Source organism: Chaetodon trifascialis, chromosome 7 (genome assembly GCF_039877785.1).
Source record: "Chaetodon trifascialis isolate fChaTrf1 chromosome 7, fChaTrf1.hap1, whole genome shotgun sequence".
In the NCBI taxonomy this organism is placed as follows: Eukaryota; Metazoa; Chordata; class Actinopteri; order Chaetodontiformes; family Chaetodontidae; genus Chaetodon; species Chaetodon trifascialis.
The window spans coordinates 13162501-13183734 of record NC_092062.1 but is presented as its reverse complement, the minus strand read 5'-3'; the positions used below and the strand labels follow the sequence as shown (position 1 = coordinate 13183734).

At 41.6% G+C, this 21234-nt stretch overlaps 1 protein-coding gene across 2 annotated transcripts; it reads left to right on the top strand.

Moving 5' to 3' along the window:
• The first annotated feature begins 227 nt into the window (after nt 1-227).
• Nucleotides 228-10943, top strand: LOC139334348 (terminal nucleotidyltransferase 4A-like). Of its 2 annotated transcripts, none has more exons than XM_070967170.1 (12): nt 228-1149; nt 1840-1963; nt 3256-3302; nt 5264-5384; nt 5491-5598; nt 5682-5810; nt 6242-6455; nt 7194-7320; nt 7435-7538; nt 7691-7878; nt 8030-8167; nt 8378-10943. In XM_070967170.1, exons 1-12 carry the CDS (start codon nt 449-451, stop codon nt 8822-8824), a joined length of 2448 nt encoding a protein of 815 aa, XP_070823271.1. In that variant the 5' UTR covers nt 228-448; the 3' UTR covers nt 8825-10943. The 2 variants fall into 2 exon arrangements, with proteins under 2 accessions (XP_070823271.1, XP_070823272.1); XM_070967171.1 differs by having other exon boundaries at nt 250-1149; nt 7194-7311.
• The last annotated feature ends 10291 nt before the right edge of the window (nt 10944-21234 follow it).

Here is a 21234-nt window from a genome sequence, read left to right as displayed (position 1 = left end):
TGAGAAAAAAATACAAGACGTGGAAATAAATGATATATGTAAGAACATTTTGTAGGACTATATCCGGACTTACTGTAATGTGGTCTTTAAAATGCTGTTTGATACTATCTTTCAGGAGTAAAAATGAAATCGTTTAGTTTCCGGGTTTTCCGGCCTGTATGTGGCGGACTTGACGCAGTTAAGGGGTGTGTTCAAAGATTTAAATCCCTCAGACATGCGCACATGCTGATCCGTGCTGCTGGCTGCGCCATATTGGCTGGCTTACATGGGGAGTGGAGTTGGGTGAACGGCTTGAAAAACCGAACCAGTTTGCAGACATGAAGCACTTTGAGGATAACAAGTAAATCGACGCGGTAGGATTTATTTGTTACCTTAAGCGCTAAGTGTTTCATTTGCCAAATTGCTCGCCATTTTCCCGTGAGGAGGTTCTCGGTAAACTCGACTCCCAATGGATCGCAGGACCGCTTGGTTCCAGCCGGAGCAGAAGGGACCTGCCAATTCCCTGGGGATGCACATTTGGGAAACCTCTCAGGGATTTGGAGCAAACTCCGGCATCGACAACCACCCTCACCACCAACGCAACTTTGCAGCACAAAATGCGAACTCCACGGACTCAAACAGCGAGTATTGCAAAAAGGTAGCGCCGCCGCCGGGGGGGCTGTTTGGAAATCTGCCCAAGCGAGACGGCGGCGGAGAGAGGGGAAGTGTCCGGAGGAAGGGCTCGTTGTCGCCGTCCTCCTCTTCTCTGGACTCGGAGGCCGAAAGCTCCTCGCCTTCCGGCTCCTCTCTGCAAATCGACAATTTGAACGTCGCCGAGGAGGCCAGCCGATTTTTACACTACGGCGAGCACGAGCTCAACGAGAACAACCTGAGGCGGCAGCGAACGCGTCCTCCGCCTTTCCACGCTGTTCAGCAACACTGTCGCAGCATGCAACAAGCCTTCGGCCACACCCCCAGCGGGATGAAAAATCAGCATGGGAACAAGCACCACCACTATCAGTCACATTCATCCGGCTGCAGGAGGCATCTGCACAGAGCCAACACTTTCCACGGCATCAACCCGCTGCTGTCCTACGGCTGCAGTGGACACTACGGGGACTCCTCCTGTAGCCTGTGGAAGACCAGACGGTACAGCCCGGGCATCAATGGGTAAGGAGCCGGCATGAGAGCGCTCACTGAGGGCCTCTCGACCAACAGGTCACCCCGCAAGCAGAGCAGCGGTGAACGCACGCTGCTTCATGAACGTTTGTGGGAAAAAATCATCTTCTACACTTTTTGTCTCAGCAGATTGCGATATGAATGTGGTTTTAGTTCTTAACAAAACACATAAAAACAGTAAAAATCACTAGTTGTGGTCCCACCAACAAAACTCTGTATCAGCTTGGATTTACTTCAAGTGCATGTCAGTCAGATTTGCCTCTTTTCTTTATTTTTTTTAAACCAATTTAAGCAGTTCAGGCCTGAAACCAAGATCATTTTCACTGTCGATTATTTTCTTGATTAATCGATTAGCAGTTTGGTCTGTAAAATGCCAGAAAATAGTGAAAATATGTCCAAAGATATTCAGTTTACTGTTCTGGAGGCGCAAAGAACGAGAAAATATCCACATTTAAGAAGCTTCAATTTTGATTTAATTATTCAAACAGATTAATCAGTTATCAAAATCACTGCTGTAATTTCCAGAATCCCTCAGTTGACTTAAGCTGTTGTGGGTGCAGTTTTTTTTTTTTTTTTTTTTTTTTAACGCATGTTTTTTTTTTCTTGCAGTGCTTCAAACATTTTCCCTTTTATGTATCAGTCCGTGATCCCAGGTGTCCTGTGTCCCTTGATTCCTTTCAGTCTTCATGAAGAAATCATGGACTTCTTCAACTTCATGTCACCGCGCCCAGAGGAGGAGGCAATGAGGCGAGATGTCGTGAACAGGATAGAAGGCGTCATCAAGGACCTGTGGCCTACAGCTCGGGTAAGAGGCGGAAAGAGATGCCGATCGTGTCATACGTTAATCAGTTTAAATGTGCCTGTGGATCCTGTGTCAGAGAGGTGATGATCCAACTCTGCATCATACATACATTTCCACACCAGGCGTTGCATTTACTATCACTGTATTGTCTTTGATTTACAGCTTTGTCACATATAAGTTTTTTTTTCCACTGAGGCGTTTCATTTTGTGTTGACTTTTGTTTATTGCTCTGCAAATTCCTCATTAAATCAATGTTACTGTCTTATATACGCAGCAGCCAGTGTGTCTGGAAGTTTACTGCACTTTACATATCCTGTTTGGGCCACGCCGCAGGCCATCAAACAGCCAAGTTTACACTGCACGTCCAAACACAGTTGGCCAGATGTAATCATTATTCACGTCACTTGCATTCCCAAAGTAACATTAGTGAATTATTTTCCAATGTGTGTTGCCAACATAATGTTTAACAGAGTGTACTTTGTAACAAATACCATTTTTTGGTTAACATTATAAACATTTTGAGCCAATCGCAGAGCAGAGAAGTCCCACCGGGCCTCGCTGTGGATTCCCCCCCCCTTCCATCTTTTCTCTAAAGACCACTTTGTGTTACTATTCCAAGCTGTGGCAGTGCAAACATTTAATTTTTGGGGGCTTTGGTCCCTGGACACCAAAATAATATCTAATATCACTATACATGAAGTAGGACTGCCCATGTTCTGCACAGATTACTGTCACATTTGACCAAAAATGAGGCTTTTTCATGTGTAGAATTAAACCCTGCAGAAAGACATGCGTGCCGAACTACTGACCTCGACAAAGTAAATTTTCAGGGGGACATGAAATGCATAATTCATTTTTTTTCCATGTTGTGCCTCTTGTAGCCATATTTACTTTGTAGTTTTGTATTATTTAGAGAATATGAAGCTTAGATATGTTTTTAATAGAGTAAATATCAGTGCTACTTTTTTGCATGTCTGCCATAGGCATAGCTGGGCTACAGATTTCATAAGAACCATTCCCTGAAAGACTGGTCAACACTTAAAATGTTTGTTGAGCTGCCTTTTTGTTCCCCCTGACCGGTTTCCTTGGTACAAGAAAGCAGTCACACGCTAGACAGGAAACTTTGTGACTTTTTATCAAGTTTGTGTCATTTGTTTAAGCCAGAATGTGTATGGGGGGGTCAAACACACACAAAGGCCAAACAAGCTGAGACAGGAGCTATCAAAGTGATGATGGCTCCAATGATGTGTTGATACTTGAACCAGGCTTGTGTTCATTTGTCTTGTGTTCTTCAGGTGGAGATATTTGGCAGCTTCAGCACAGGACTTTATCTTCCAACAAGGTAAATGCATGTTTGTTAGAGGTGGGAGTCACCAGAGACCCCACTATACAATATCATGATGCTAAAGTCATAATATGAATGATTGAGCCTTTAAGTATTTTGAAATATTCAGAATGTTGCGATACCGTTTTGCAGTTTATTGCCTTTTTTCAGCTGCAAATTCTGACTTTTTTAACATCTCTTTTATCAAACAAGATAGTTTTCAGTCTGTTTACCTCACTTCAAGTCATTTTTATTGCAACAAGGTGGTATTTTCAAGCAGACAGACTGACCAACACTGTCCAAAAAAAAGCTGTCAAAGGGCTGCATGCACTTGAGAGACTGACTGGACATTGTCCAACATAACTGGATGCAAATGACTGTGGGCTACTGTACTATACATGTTTTTTGAAGAGTGCAAAAAAAGTCATGCAGCCCCTCAGCAGCCGGGCAATTTAAAAGTCATTTACTGTTGAGTAGGGAAAAAGTTACATACTCTTAAAATACATACCATGTGCTGCTGTTTGCTGCTGGCCTTGGGACCAAAACAGTTCAAGTTTTTATTTTTCAATAAAAAATTGAAGGGCAAGAGTGAGGGAGTGTCAGCACTCGCCCAGAAAGAGGAGCTGATGAACATGTTCTGGGATCAGAACGTTCCTTTGCACTGTGACAATGTGTCCAGCCATTGAGAAGACTCTGTTTTGCATACCTGGCATGCAATGGTGTCCTTTTAGCAAGCTTTGCCAGCAATGGACAGACATACTCATGTGCTTTCCATCAGTGGTCTTTTGTTAGGACCAATGGTGTGACCTTGTGGTTTCTTTCCACCTCCTTCTTAGATATGGCAGACAATGATTTTGGTGGGGCTTAAACACTGTAAGTCTAACCAAGCTGGAACCTTTTCTTATTTTTCTCCAAAGCATGGTTTGCCACTCTCCTCATGAGCCTTGTTGGCAGATTTAACCATCATTGTGAGGCCAGATTGAGCTTGTGAGTGAAATGCTTCACATGCAGGTACTCTGCTCACTGAATGGCACCACCCACGTTTGAAGCCACGTATGTTATAACCACCAGGTCTTTGTCTGCAACCCCCCAGTCTTGGGCTGCATTTTGCAGGTCGCCTGCAGTGTTTGACCCGGTGTGTCGTTCATGTGCTGCTCTAGTTTGGAGAACATGAGACAGCAGTTGCCAGTCCTCTGTAAGATGATGTGCAGTTACAGTCCCATAGGAATCCACTGACCTTGAAGTCCACACATCACAATTTAGTTTGGCGTCTGTGTATCAATACAATATTGCCATGCAAAACACGATGACCCTGTGCTGTATCAGTGCCCCCACCCCGAATGTTTCTCTCTCTTGTACAGTCTGAAGTTTCAGATGGGCCTCTTTTCAAATGTCTCATTAACATGGTAGTTTTTAGGAAGTGGGATTATGGCTTTCATAAGGTGTGTTCATTTTAGTCAGAGAGCTCCAGTAAAATGATACCATACAGTACTCAGTAGTGTAGCTCCAACCTCATCACATGGTATGAATGAATGACAGGAGATAATTCATTTCAGCAGCTTCATTTGGAAAGAATTCATCAGTCTAGCAGTAATTGCAGTGATTTTGGGAGTCTGGCAATTAGGCAGCTGTTACATACCAAAGTGTTCACCAAACTCCATGATCAACAACATATGGATTATGAATTAGGACCAGGTCTTAACAATGACCACATCATGGATGCATTTCCTGAGATGACTGCTTCTTACTGTATGAGTTCATCATTGCTCTGTGTAGCTCCAGTCTTTGAGAGGTGGTCAAGACCCTTTTATTCAGTTCAAGAGACAAGTTTCACCGCAGCCTCATGCAAACAGCAGCATGAAGTCAGGCCCTAACATTGTGTTTGCAGTAACCAGTGTGTCAGTATGCACTGTGTGCAGACAGATTGCTTGAGAAATAAACCTTTTAAGGTACAAAGTACATTGTGTTTTTGTTCTTAGTGACATTGACCTGGTGGTGTTTGGACAGTGGGACCATCCCCCACTGCAGGAACTGGAACAAGCCCTGAAGAAACACAATGTGGCTGGCCCGTATCCCATCAAGGTCCTGGACAAAGCTACAGTAAGTCACCGGGAGCTGAGAGTGCCTTTGTTCTTTGGGGACCCGCAGAGTTATGTTTAGAACTGAATATTCTGTATGAAATGCTGTTTCTTCGACCTTTCCCCAGGTGCCAATCATCAAGCTTACTGACCATGAAACTGAGGTGAAGGTGGACATCAGCTTCAATGTAGAGACCGCTGTTAAAGCGGCGCAGTTCATCAAAAGCTGTCTCAAGGTGAGCCGTTAACGCTTGACATTTTCAAAACACAGCTGTGGCCTTTTTTGGCTGTGTCTGATGTTCGTCTTCCTGCCTTGTAGAAGTACACTGTTCTGCCGCCCCTGATCTTCATCTTGAAGCAGTTCCTGCTGCAGAGGGATCTGAATGAAGTGTTCACCGGAGGCATCAGCTCTTACAGCCTTATACTAATGGCCATCAGCTTTCTGCAGGTACACATGCATACACACTCTGTGTCTACCATAAATGCTTTGCTGTATATCAAGACAATACAGATTTTATAATCCCACACTTTTCCTTGTCAAATCAACTGAGAAGATCTCCTGTTTGGCCTCAGGCACACTGCTGTCTCAAAAAAAACAAAACAACTCTGCAGTATCTGAATGAGTTACAGTGAATGTAATAACTTACTGGTGGATCTACCAAAGTGGAAGACGCCTGTGAGTTTAGTGGCTCAGTGTTAGTGTGTGTTTTGGACAGACGTCGATCACAGTAGCAATGTTCAGTGTTACTTGATACACTAAAGAAAACATTCCACAAGTTAAATATTTTCCTGCTGTGCTGTCCACCAGGGAACTCATTCACTGGCTGGATTCAGTTATAAATTGTAGGTAATGACTTCTCCTTGTCCCACTAATCAAAGTTACACCCTCGGATCGACACGCAACGCACCAACATCAACCTGGGCATCCTGCTGATTGAGTTCTTTGAGCTGTATGGCCGCGATTTCAACTACATGAAGACCGGCATCAGGGTGAAGAACGGAGGGGCTTACCTGTCCAAGGAGGAGATGCTCAAAGCCATGGGAAGTGGAAACAGACCATCCATGCTCTGCATAGAAGATCCAATACAACCAGGTCAGAGTGGGATTTGAAATGTTGAATGAATGGGGGCGTAATCAGTTCACCCATCCATGCAGTAACGGTGAACATCAGGCGTCTGCCAACAGTACATCTACATGGGGAATTGTGTTGGAATGGAAAAGAGCTGATGTGCAGTCCACTGTAAAGAGAGAAAAGAGGTCAATGGATCACTATAATTCAGTGGGACAGCTCTGGTTTGAAAAAATATATGCATAGCTGACATTATGTTAAGTATGTTGCATTTGTGAGTAGAATCATGATTTATTTATTTTGACCTTTTGGTCACTTCATGCAGCTGAAGTCCTTGTGATTTTGATTTGATTGACAAATCCCTCTTTGTCATAGTGATTGAATATTTCTAATACAAACTGAAGAAACCAGGATTTGTCAAATATAATTATGCATTACCAGCTGCAGCAAAGATAGCTTAGCATGTACATCCAGCATCCTGTAGGTTTCTCCTAGTGGGAACACCAGTCATTGCTGCCCTCTGGTGGTCAACAGCATTAATAACTCCTCTCACTGTAGTTAAAATGGGTATAATGAGATCAAATTGGACACTCGTCCCTCGCTTGAAAAGGTTTCTCTCCACAGTCATTACTGTTATATGCAGTTATTGGCACTTCAGTTACTTATTAGAGATGTAACTGTAACTAATTACTGATTTTCAGTAACTAGCACAAACCTGATAATTGCCACACGTCATATTTTCATGTTTTCTGATCTTCACAGGGAACGACGTGGGCAGGAGTTCATATGGCATCCTGCAAGTCAAGCAGGTGTTTGACTTTGCCTACATGGTGCTGAGTCACGGTGTGTCTCCTCTCGCTCGCGCGTACCCCAACAAAGAGTATGACAGGTTGATTTCTTCATCCATTACAATCATTTCTTAACTTTTGTGGCATTTTTTCCCTGCACTGGTTTTGGGTTTGAGCCGATAGAATGATGGACTGTACCTCCCTCTGTGTCGCAGTACTTTAGGACGCATCATCAGAGTCAGCCCAGAGGTGTTGGCCTACAGGGACTGGACAATCAAGAAGTGGGGAGCCAAGCAGTATGCAAAGCTGGAGAACCATGGTAACTTTATGGCAACCTCGGTTTTGCATTTACTTTCTATAGATTTTAGTCTGGAGTTGTATTTTGGGCTCCAGAAAAGGGACAAAATGTTTCCCCGTCTAAAGAGTCAAATATGTGGTGACACCATTTTTTCATCTTCTGTTCGGTCCTAGACATAGAGACCTGTGAGCAGGACCTCGCCAGGCTGATGCTGGTTTCTGTGGAGGATCAGAGAGATACTTCCTCCCCTCTAAGTGCTGACTCACCCTCGCCGTCTCCAGTCTTCCTCCCCAGCCCTCAACACCATTCATCATCATCGTCCGCATGCTCGCTCTCCTCCTCCTCTTCTGGAAGTGACATAGTAAGGCCAAACAACATTTCATCTAGATCAGTGAATCATTAGTTCTCAGTGGTTCGCAACCACTTCAGCAACACTTGGCATTAAACTGTTGTATGTGAATTCAGTTTTTCTAAAGAAGAGGGGTCAGAGTAACGTGATGGTCTTCTTTCAGGAGTCTGATTCTCCTCCAAGCAGTAATGCCACTATCCAGCTCCACCCCCTCACCTTGGCCTCAGTCCATTCAGTAATCCAGATGGCGACTGACCTGAGAGCCACACATCCAGCGGGCTTTATCCACGCCACGCCTCAGGTCAGTTTACTTACCATTACTTACTTTTTTTTTACATTAATGCACTTTTCCCCTCTCTGCTCTAAAATGAATATTTTCAAAGAAACATTAACCTGACGTTAAATTCAAATTTTTTGTTAAATGTTACCCTCTGTTTCAGCAGTGCAAAAACTTCCTCCTGGCAGAGTTCTCATTGCATATCCTTTCCTTTTTCTTTTTTTTCCCCCCTAGGTCCAGATGTCCATCCCAGAAAACCTCACCATGCCCCCACTCTCTGACTGCCACTTCTACCACGAGAATCCACCTTCAATCAGTGTCCTGCACCGTCACATGGCACAAGCTGCACAAGTCTGCCATCACGCTAACTCCACAAGCCCTCTCCCCAGCCCCCTTCACCATCTCCACCATCCTCAGGTAGGCGGCCAGCAGGGCCACACTTACACCATGAGATCCAACTCCCATGGCTCACTTGAGCCGCACAAAGTTGGCTTCAAGCACAACCAAATTGCCAACCTCCGAGGTCAAAACCACTCTCAAGGTAACTTCAGTCCCCAGCGGCAGTTCTTTCCCCAGGGCCATAACACAGCACCAGGTTTCAGGAACCAGCAACAGTACAACCGTAACACCTGGCGGCGCAGAAAGCGGGACAGTCTTCCTGCACTTAACCAGAGCAGATGAAAGACTGAAGCTGCATGGCTCGACTTGACTGGCGGTGGTTTTCTGAAGGCCTCACTTAGCCCATCATAAAATGTCGGTATTGAGAAGCTGTGAATGATTCATGATACACCTGCTTTTCGTCAGAGGCTCTTAAAAATGCGCCAACTTCATCCTGGAATTCACAAGTCAATTGAAGTAGCTTCCAAGGCGTCGAATGATCAATCTTTGCGAGCATTGTGCAAACTCTAAGTGATGATGCTCTTGCAGGTGAGGGACGACTGTGAAAGACCCACAAGTCTTATCTCTACTCATTCTGTGATCGGGCTTTTTGGTATTGCTTCTATACATCTGATGGTAGTCAGAAGCTCTTCTTCTAAATTTGATGCACACCAGCACAGACTCTGAGTCGACTGAAGAATTACTGATTCCCAGACTGGATCTCCTCACCAGTGTCACTTTCCAGCTGCTAAAACCCTTGGCTGATTGGCTAAAGAGTTCAGTCAAGTATTGAGTTTCCATGCAACTCAAACATCTTGGAAAGCAACATCATGTGCCATAGAACTGATCCGGTTTATCAAACCTGGTCTGTCTTGAAGTTTTGACTCTTATTGGACCTCGATCAGGTTTTGGGCTCATTTGGTCCTCTGATTGCTAAATCCCTATTGGCTACGCTCTTGAGTCATAGCTCTCACAGCTTGGACTATCATCTACAAATTGTACTCTGGACTGAAGCAAAGCACTACCTTTCTACCTATGCAGCGCAACGCTGACTTGATGTTTTTGGTGTGACGGCACAAAACAGACATGGTCTCAAGTGCTTAAACTGTGATGACTTGTTTGAATGTACTGAGTGTTTTCTTTGTGTCTGTGTGTTGGTCATTATCTTTTGTTCTCGTTTTTGTCACAGAGGGATTTTTTTTTTATCACATCGGCACTATTCTGTTTTCTTTTTGTATTGTCAACATCACCACCTTTTTTTCTGTTTGTTGCGTTTATGTGCAATAATGACTCGCTTTTATTTAATTTATTTCACATTTTAGTTGTATTTTAGGGGTTCTCCCCACTACAAGTTTGCTTTTTTTTTTTTTTTAATTTCTCGAACAACATTAATCTGTGCAATAGATGGATTTAAGGGCCTTGAAGAAATGTGTGTGTATGTACTGCTTCCAGGCAGAGGGGGGAGCTATGGTATTGCAACATGAGAAATGTGCCAAAAATCCCATAATGCCAACATTTTACTCATGTTCGATTAACCATTGCGTTATGATCACTTGAAATTTTGCCTGTCCAAATGTTTTCCACCACTAGGTCTAACTTTAAACATATCACTCCGTTCATTAGTTTGACTTTTATTTGGGTGTGTTTCCTCTTGATGGACCTAAAGGCTATAAAGGGGAAATGCATCTCTAGCAGTGTTCCTTCCTGTCATTTCAAGAATAGTCGGTGCTACTTATTACCAGCAAAATGCTTGTTTTGCCTTATCTCCTTTGATTCTGTTAAAGCAACAGGTTAACTGCCTTCTTAAATGACCAAATTTGCCCTTTTTCCTGGATGTAGCCAGCTTTCTGTATTTACCGATTTGTTTCTACAAGCACTGCCAGGTTTACTTGGCTTTTATTTTTACACGCAGCTTCTAGGTGTGTCCTCCTGGAGTAAACTCCTGCTGCAGTCAATGATTATTAGCATTAGCTTCATATCCATCTTCTTTTTTTTTTTAATTCAAAGGTGATCATTACAAACTGGTTGTATAAGAGACAAGGTTTCAAAGCTACATAAATCACACAGCAATCCATAAGAGGACTTGAGCTCGGGAAGTCACAGATTCACCATTACAGGAGTTTTGGTAGAGCCATGAACCAAACCAAAATTTGGTGAAGTCACGTGATGTCTGTGATGAGTTTACCACCCTGTTGGATTCAACATGATACCAATAGCGTTATCCCCTGGCTGTTAGTGCGGCTTTTATTAAGCCGTCTAGAGGATAATTGATGGGTTGTCACATAATATTGCCACAAACCAAATCCCCTGCTCATATGTGTGTAATTAAGGATTGGTTGTGTGTAAATGACTGACATAGATGTATACCTTGTTTTTTTTATGTAAGTTTTTCTATTTTTTTAATAAACATTTTAAAACTCTGTTTCCAGTTTAGTGTGTACATTTTGTTTGTTATGTTTTTATACGGTTTAAATGCAAATGCAGTATGTCAGTTCAAAGCAGGGATAATGCTATTATTACCTGGGTTTGTTGAGAGGGGGACTGTTATGGTTTCCAGCTGGTTGGTTCTGTCTTGTTTACACCGTGACAAGTTTTTCTAATTCAACTTCATGCCCCTCTGGTGTCCTGGGGTTGTGTAGCATCTTGGTGTAATTCCTCATGGTCTCTGATGGTGGCACTGGTGGATCATTCCTTGTCTTCACTGTATTTAATCCATTACCTTTTAGAGCATCAGCAGGGTGCAGGGAAGGAGAACGTGACAGAGGAGAGGGCTTAAACAAAATCACTCGTCTGAAGGTCCAATCTTGAGAGGGTTAGCGGCTGGAACCATTGTCATTTTATTCCAATTTAAACTAAGGGGGAAAAAGAGTCCTTCCTGAGACCCCTTTTACCCTTTCTTGACTCAAACTAGCTGACTAAAGCACTGGGAAATTAGATCCCGCCTCGTCGTCATCCACTTCCTTGAATCTGTCTTCACTGATGATTAAATAGTAGTGATACTTTGGCACAGGCTGTAGTTCATAATGTTGTTAAAAGCTGGCCTTTTTGTTCCTGAGGGATATATTAACCAGATTAGTCGGCCAGGGCTGCATTGATCCTGTAATGAAATTCTGCAGACACAAATGCATGTGACATGCGCACACGCAGTCTCGTCAGTGTTCGGACGAGGAACCCAGTTGCCACTATGCTCAGCAAGTCTGTGCAGTCTTAAGTGTTGCATCATGGTGTGTGCATATTTAAATGCATGTCCATCTCCTCTGGATGGTGAACACACAGTCCTCGGAGGAGAGGGAGAACGAGGAGCGGCCTCCAGCCAGCAGCCTCTTGCTGAGATCTGCTGTTAGGGAAGAGGGCTCTTTCACAAACATTTACTGCTTAAGCAGTAAACTGTTTTATTGTGTTATCAAGTGAGGGAATCTGATCTGTGCAGTTCGTTCTTCCCTTCAAGCAGCCGATGGAACAAATATGAGCTTTTCAGAACTTTTCCCATGCAAATCAATACAAGTGTGAGACACCCTGGCATACAGAAATAAATAAAGTTCTTCAAAAGACCTCCCTTCCAAATCCCACTGGCATGAAAAATAAAGTTCTCCCAAGAAAAGGTCAGTAGTTATGCCTTCAGGCTGTTTGTGGCTGTCAGTGTCTTGACAGTAGAAAATTTGCATCTCTGCGTATTCAAGTCCCACGCACAGGCCCTCCACAGTGCGATGCCAATCGGTATGTGGATGTAGTTAGTGTTTGCAAACAACATTGTTCAAATGACAGTCAGTGAATGCCAGGACAAAGGAGATGTCAGTTAAGTCTGAAGTGCTGTCAGGAGACTGCGTTCATGTATTCAGACTGACAGACACTCTTGTAAATAAATGTCATTTCTCAGTGTCCTAACTCTTTTCCTCAGGCCATGACAGGATTGAATGTTTTTTTTCTGCAGTCATTTAATACTCTGCTAGTTCTCAAAGTGTTATTCCGTGAAAATACCAAAACTCCAGCAAACGTGAGACGGTTCATGTCCGTCTCATTCACAGTGCTTCCAGGTGCACAAGATTGACAGAATTCCTTTATTCTTGGACAAGAGTTCTGTGTAAGTGGGATTTCACATATTGCATCCGAATTAAAACTGTGTTTAAAATATTGATTCATGCAAAAAACTGAATGAAATTTCCAATGGTGAGCAGTAAACCTCAGAAGAGATACTCACTTTGTAAAGTTTTTTGAGTTTTAAGTGTATTTGTGGTTTATCAGTTGTTCAACTTTGGTTGACATTTGTTATTTTTTAGACCTGCAGCTTGCAGTTTTTTCTTACATCCCAGTAGTACCAGTGGTAGTATTCCATCTTCTCACTTATGACCCGTCTCATAACTTGACCTGTGTGGTAAAATCAAACATATCTTGAAGAACTAACACATCTGCCTGCAGCTGGATTATGGATGAGTCCAAGACAGGTCGAATGGAAATAAAAATGAATTGAAGGCTCAGACTGAAGTTTATGTGCCTGCAAAGCTCTTCTCAGGTAGCCGACTCAAGTGCACATCCCACTCTAGAAGACAACATGTGTGTATGGATGTAGACGTGTTGATGTGTTTAAAGATTAGCCTAATGTTATATCCCCTTTCAGACCCTCAGAATCCAAAAATGAGTATTGCACATTTGCAATGTGGATTTTGTATGTGGTTCCCCTCTAACGTCACGATCATGCAGCTCAGGCCAGATTTAGAAAACAATGTTTTTTTCTTGCCTCTCTGCCAAATTACCCTTCAGGCCTGCCTGTCTCTTGTTCTCCCTCTATCTTCCCAAATACACAGAGAGAGGAATATGATCAAAGGCTCTGCCTTAATGATTGACAGGTTCCATTTGTTGTGCTCTCAGGATGTACACATTTCTACGATTATGCTACTTACAGCACAGAGCCACCTCGAGACAGATGATGAGCTCATGTAGTGAACAAAATGGACGTGATGTCGACGACACACTTTTGTTTCAGTAGAATGAAGAGATGATATCAAAGAATGAAGGTAAAAGAAAGTCAAGAAATGGAGGAAAAAGTGATCCTCTCCACTCCATCATTCCAGCCTCTCAGACTTGTTTCTTTCATCATCTCTGCTACACTGTCGAACATACTCTAACATCTATACTTATGTGACTGATAGCTAACCCTGTCCTTCCACAGTTCTCTGATACAAATATAGTATCACTGCTAAATTGTAGACCTGCAAAATAATAAAAAAAGGCATCACCAACATCTGTCACACTTTTATTCACTCTTCCATTTTTAGAACATCTTGTTGTGCTAATGGTATATGAAGTGCTTCTCGTCACATATCATACATCTCCTCATTTCGCACGATCAAATTAAATATCAAACCTCATGCTGAGCATGTAGACACAAAAATCAAGCTGTGATGTTAACATTATCCCTGATTTATTATGTGCCCATCAATCTACAGTATGGATAACACCTCAGGTGTATGCTTTTATAGCTGTCATGCCCGAACATGTTGTCAGGGTATCATTAACGTAAGCCTGCATTTTAATTTGGGTTAGTGTAGTGCAGACCATTGATGTGTTTTTGGGACACTTAACATCGAGCCTCCTGGATATGCCAACCACCCTTGTTTCATCTAAAATCAAGCATATGGCTATCAAAATCAGAGCCCTGCGTGTCCTAATGGGACTATGTCTATTCAAGTTTTATTTATTATACAGCCTATATCTCCCTTATTTGTTTCTGAAGTTAAAGCATACCACGGTGTTCGTGAAAATCCATAGCCTCTTGGCCTAGATATCATCACTTACCTTGATTTCGTGCTCATTCACAGTTCGATCCAGTGTGTTCACTTGAGATATCCTTTATTCTCTGACTCAAAGAGGCCTGATGGATTCTGTATTCTGTATTCTACCTGGTAAAATAGCTCCATTCAGCCTCTCTCCAGTATAAAGATCACAAATGACCCATAGACATCAGTATTCAGGTGCTTCACACAAAACCTATTTTTCTGTGAATAATGGACCCTCTTTTTTCTGCAGCTTTAAGAAACACACTTTGGCTCCATAGACCTTTGCAGCAGAGTAGAGCAGACCCAAGTTATATCTGTATTTGCAGTTCATTACTTCTATTTTTATATCTCTTCCAGTAGCTTGGTCTTAGGCAGTGTTCATTCTTCATCGTTGTATGGGGAAAATATGAATGGCACCAGTGTTAACAAGCGTGAGCACCAGCACCACCGAGGCACAGCCGTCATCGACCAGCAACAAGCAAACCTGCTTGTTGACGGATGTTGGTCAAGAATTTTCTCAGGGTGTTGGTGACAGAGATTGGCTGCTTTTGTTTAATTCACGACTTGAGCCTCATTTCTATATTAGATGTCATCTGACTGATCTGGTAGATTTTGATTTTCATGAAAAATATTTGTGATTGTTCAGTTGAGCTGTTGAATAAAAGACGTACTTCCTTAAACAGCAGTTTGTTTAGATAAGCTTTTAAAATATAGATTCTTTTATTCAAATAAAAAAGTTTTTTTTTGTCCCAAAGTTTGAAATGTTAACGCTAAAAACAAATTTAGAGAGCAAGTGCCTGTTTCAGGCAAGATTCAACAATAAGTAGATCATTGGTGTATTCGCTATTCCTCAGTTTAAGGCTGTACTGAACCAGCAGTACAGGCTTCTAAACCTTAATCTTTTCACTGGAGCTTGTACTTTGCTTTTCAGACTTGTGTTGTTCATTTTTCAAAATCATTATCTGATATCCAGACAACAGAGGATGACATGGGCACCTCACTCTGAAGCTCTTTTTTTCTGCTAATTAGTCCCAAAGGTAAAATCTATATACATATATAAATATTTTATAGTGCGCACTCACCCTTCCCATGGCCTTTTGGTATCAGGGGGGTTTAATTTGACTGCTCCAAAGATGCATAAGTGTACTAAGTCCACAATTTCCCACAGTTACAATCCTACTGTCACTGTCCTTCAAAGTTCAGTCCCCAGCTCTCAACACTGTGGGTGTTATAAGTGTTACGTGCATAAAGGAAACAGCGCACAGACCTTGATCATGAGCCATCTTTCATTCCATCTTGTATGTACATTTGCTTATGTCTGTGTATTGCCTCTACTGCTTTTTTCTTTGAAACACATTGTATTTTCGTTGGAACGAAATGTGCTACATAAATAAAACTTTCACAAGCCAGGAGTGAGAGGAAAAAACACATCCTATATTCACAGAACTGTGATTGTAGCAGTTGAGCAAGTGAAAGGATGCACAAACCCACGAAACTGGGCACATTTTTTTTTTCAGTTGGCAGACATACTAGCATTGGCTGGCATCTGTCAAGTGACAGCTCACACTGACAACAAATGGCAGACGCTCTTATCTTGAGTGAATTAAAATGCTGGTCATTATTCACGACCAAAACAGCAAAGTCATCAGATCAGCTAAAGGTGGACATTTGGCATCGATCAAGTCATGCATTGTCAAGCTGGCCATAAGAGGTACTACAGGGAGTTGTCAACATTTATGCAGCTGCAAGTAATGCTCTGGAGCAGACCTCCATTGACTCTCCACTCATCAGTGTCCACTAAAGAAGTCAGCAGTATGAACATCGAACCCACAGAGAAACATCTCTCAACTATGTCGCGTTTTAGCATCTTTAGACTCAATATTTTGGTTTCCCAGCCTGCCGCTGTTCTGATTCTCTCTCACCATGCTCATCAACATCCTTTCCAGGGGTGGCAGACTGTTGTTTTCACCCCAAAAAAAAAAAAAAAAGCTTTTAAAACCACTGTATGCTACCTCAAATGGTACACAAAATTAGCAGCTAGCTGGTAAACATATTAGCAACTAAAGAGACTAAAGAGACCCTTGGAATTAATGGAGACCAAAAATGATGCTAAAAGGAAAGTAAATATTGGGCTCTGCATGAATGCTAATGTTAATCTGTAACATGTTTGCTAACACACTCAGCAGTCAAACTTTCTAAGACCAGTTAATGCAGATTGAGATGATGTTATACTAAAAATGTGATTTACTCTAACATTTTTGCACAGTGAACTCTCTATATTGTGCAATGTGTTGCCACCAAAGGAATGCTGGTTCATTTTCATTTCGTGGCACAGAAGTAATCAGGATTCTTAAGCTGAGGGGAGGATGCTGCGTATTCCATACGTGTAACAGGATGTATTATAAGTTGAATGCTCTGGCAGGCACATACCAGTGTCAGCAGGAAACTACATAAACAGTCGACTCAGATTTGTTTATTGCAACTAGTCCCAACCTCATCTAAATGCAAGGTCTTAGATGAGATTAAAGGCATCATAGCATGAAATAGAAGCACTTCTGAGATGATTCTTCAGTTTGACAACTGGGTTGAATATAGCCCGCAGTGTTGGGATACTGGAGGAGAGTGACAGGTAAATTGACTGTTGGATGATTAATTTTTTCTGGCAAAGATCCAGATCTTCCTCAAGTGTCACTGAAAAGGAGCTTTTATGACAGCAGAGGATGACTTTTAATTGCTTAATTTTCATCTCCGCCTCACTCACTACAAAGCAATAGATTAAAAGATAAAATAAATATCTAAATGGAAATGCTCATCAAACTACCAACTGTGGATGATAAAAGAGGGCAGCTTTTAATGTCTGCCGGACGGCATGGAAAAAGTCATTAGGACTTTGCATATCTGTTGGCACAAAGCTTGACATTTATGCACCAATATTATGATTCAATAGCTGCAATTTATCCAGAAGAATTGAGTGTGTCACATGATTTAGTCCACAGCAACTGCAAAATGATATGTATTTTCTATTACTTGTACAAACCCAATTACCAAAAAAGTTGGGACGCTGTGTAAAACATAAATAAAAACAGAATGAACTCCTTTGCAAATGAACTGTTACCAATCACAGGTTTATAAAGAGTTCCTGAGACCATGTAGTAACATCCTTTATACAATCATGTGTTCACAAAGTGGTGAACCTCTCTCCACCCTTGCTTGTGAACGACTGAGCCTTTCCAGGATGCCCCTTTCAGACCCAATCATGATACTATCACCTGTTACCAATGAACCTGTTTACCTGTGGAATGTTCCAAACAGGTGTTTTGTGTTTTTGGAGCATTGGATGGATGATTGCAGTCAAGTTGAACAAACACAGTTCTGAGCTCACCTAAACTCAGCTTCCTGTTTAAGGCTGCCATGAAGGCTGACAGGCTTTTTCTGGACTCTGCCTAACATCTCAGCCTGGTTGTCATGTCAATCACCATAACCCAAGCCCCTTAAATGGCGATAAGGCTTTAATTACAGACCTTGTTCATTAACACACTCTGCTTCACAAGCAAGGCAATCAGCTGTGTACAGCATTTGTCAGTGTTCTGGCAGACTCTTGATTGCTGTGATTCACATGGCATGGGCAGATATACTGTTTGCAGTCACGCCATACACTCACTCACTCACTCACTCACTCACTCACTCACTCACTCACTCACTCACTCACTCACTCACTCAAGTAGAAGTGTGCTTTTCATGGAATTTTACTTACCTACAGTGTTCTCATTGATCTGCTGCTGTGTCTCTGCTTGCAATCATGAGATATGAAGACTGTATTCAAGAGTCAGCTTGACCACATGAGAGCGTGGTGGATTTTTCTGAAAGGTGCCTCCAGTCCTCATGACATCAGGTTTAATTTCCATGTTGTTTACTCATAACCTGTAATATGTTTGTATATGGAAAAGATAATAAGCTTTACTTGTAAATCATAGTGGCATACAATATGCTGCTGACTGCCAATTTCACAATCTTCAGTGATATTCAACATTAAATTCTTTCAATATATTTCAATTAGCGTGCACCAGATACCACATTAAGCTTTACAAAGCATGAACTCCTATTTTGATTAAACATTTCTGCATCTGAATGTATAATAATGTAACCTTTCCTTTCCTCATCTCTGGCATTGTTTAATAGATACATAGATAATAACATGAAAAGCGCACAGCATGACACCGGTTCATGTAGTTCATGTTCATGGGCTTGGCCTGGCAGAGTAATGCTTTATTTTGTTTAATAGTGCTTGTCTGAACAGTGCACATACAGGAGGCCGATAAGAATGAAGGCTGGCACAAAGAGATGTGAGCCCTTGTATGCAACAGAACAGGGCTGCGCTTGCTTGCTAATTTGTATCATTCAAGTTTATTGTCTATGCAGGGGACATGTGGACAATGAAGCTCAGAGGCTTAGCAAGATTACTGTACCAATAGTTTGCTCTTCTGTGGGTTTGAATTTGCTTAATGCATCATTTTGGAGGTCATTCATGCTATACTTTACTAATGTCAGAATGCCATGAAAGAGGTTTCATGAAGACCCCTGCTCAAGAGTGCTTGGTGCAAATAGAAACGGATTTGCTGCTAAGACAGTGGCTCACCAATGTCAAAGTAAGATGTCAGAAAACTATGTCCTCGAAAATGTCTTTCATAGTCTATTGTCTTTTCTTTCATTATGCAATGCAATACCTGCAATAACTGTCACGTTTCTGGGAAAGGTGAGAATATGAATAAAACCTACTGGCAGGAAATGTATTGCCTCGTCTATGAGACTAGGCATATAGCTGCAGCAAGTGGGTCTTGGATTGAGATCTTATGATTATATTGTAATATTTATTAAAGCTCCCATGAAAGTTAAGGTGGAGTGCTATTTTCCTCTGCAAATTCATGTGTTTCCTGTAAAAATGAGCTGCTAGGGATTCACTTTCTATGGATACTGATTTATGTTACAGCAAAAACACAGAGATGAATCTGCAGCAGATAGACACATAGACAGAATGTCAGCAACTAGCTGGTCAACGTAATGAAGTATTAAGCAGTGAAAGAGCCAGACATTTTTCCTCAGGTGTTGGTAGAAACCAAAAACAGAGCTAAAAGTGGAGTGAGACACACATTCTCCAGGTGTCCAGAAGCATGATTCCATAAATGAATGCTATGTTGCTCCCTACCTGCTGGATGTGTTAATGTGCAACTGATTGGTAACAAGTTTGACATATCAGGTTTATGAAATGATGGAATATCAGCGTTGTGTTTACAGCTTGTTGTACTGGGTCTGAGTGGCTGTGAAATCATTTGGCACAGGTTTAAATATAACCAAAAGAAATGGTAGTAAGGATACCAGTTCTTTAAAAAGGGAGACATGAAGATGAAGATTAACAGAGTTCATTTTTGACTTTCAAACTAGGCTTACTGAATGCTTTTACATTTTCTTCAACCTCCAGAGCAGATTTAATGTGGAAAATGTTGCTAATGGAAGACTGTTTTCATTTCCCTATTATCCAGTCTAATGGTTTTGATGTTAAAACTGATTTACAATTCAAACACGGCTATAGTGTAACTTAGTGCAGGAACTTCAAGGCTTCAGAATATTCTGTTGTTCAGTACTGCATTTAAAAAGACCCTAAAACATGGAAGATAATCTACTTGGCAGAATAACTAAAGAAGCATTTATTATTTCTGCTTTTATTCTTTCCACTATACAAGTTTTTTAAAGAGCACACATTGTTCCTGGGCCTGTCTCAGTGCAAATTACATTGAACAGTGCAGATACTGCACAGACACCAGTTTATTCAATGGGGTAGGAACTTCTTGTATCCCTGCTGCAAAGGCAGATATTCTGCATACTCAAGGGGATACATTTACGTGAGAAGAAGCCTACTTGGGAGGCACAAACTGGGTATTTTGTTAACTTGAATAAAACTTGAATTTTTAATTGAATAATAGAAAGATAACTAGATCTCAAAGACACCATTCCAGTTATTGCTATTTGACACTTCCAAAATCAAATTCATCAGCATCATTTAGCATCTACCAGATGCTAAACTGATACTAATTAATATCTTTCTTAAAGAAAATAACATTTTGAAGGAATTTCAGTCAGGCTTTAGAACAAACCACAGCACTGAAACTGCTGTGACTAAAATAATCAGCGACCTCAGGCTAAATTTTGATGAAAATGAGGTCTCAGTTCTTGCTCTCTCTCTCACCTCAGATCTCAGTGCAGCATTTGATTCGACTGACCATGATATCTTAATCAATCGCCTCAGTTGTTCTTTCTAAATGCGTGTTAAACTGGTTTAAAACACACATCAAAGGGAGAAAGTTTTACATCAGTCTTGGAGATCATGTGTCTGAGAAACATGACATCTGTTTTGGTTGCACAAGACAGCTGCCGTGATCCATTACTGGTCTCATTATACATGCCACTGCTTGGTTTGAGAACACAATGTATGTTTCCATAGTTATGCAGATGACACACAACTGTACATCTGCGCTGAACCAAATGCTGCAGCTATAGACTCCATCAAGATCTGTCTTTTAGCAATAAATAAATGAATGAGCAATAGTTCCTTGAAATTAAATGAGGACAAAACCGAAATCCAGAAATGCTGTTTAATAATCTGAGGTAAATAACTTGGTGTTATCCTCGACTCAGATTTAAACTTTAAGTCCCACATCAACAAGGAGACGAAAACTTAATTTTTTCACCTTTGAAACACAGCTAAAGTATGACCAGTTCTGAATCAAAAAGATGCTGAAAATGCTTTTAGATCAAGCCAACTTGATTGCTGTAACACTCCCCAAAAAAGAAAAAAAGACACAGAAACTTCAGATCATTCAAAACTCTGCAGCACGGCTATTTACTAGAGCCAAGAGGAGAGAGCACATTAGTCCAGTTTTAGCT

Excerpts from the sequence above, each read along its gene's own strand:
- LOC139334348 (XM_070967170.1), top strand. The coding sequence starts at position 449 with ATGGATCGCAGGACCGCTTGGTTCCAGCCGGAGCAGAAGGGACCTGCC. Across the intron at positions 6,456-7,193 it reads AGAAGATCCAATACAACCAG|GGAACGACGTGGGCAGGAGT; the intron begins GTCAGAGTGGGA and ends TGATCTTCACAG. Across the intron at positions 7,539-7,690 it reads TGCAAAGCTGGAGAACCATG|ACATAGAGACCTGTGAGCAG; the intron begins GTAACTTTATGG and ends GTTCGGTCCTAG.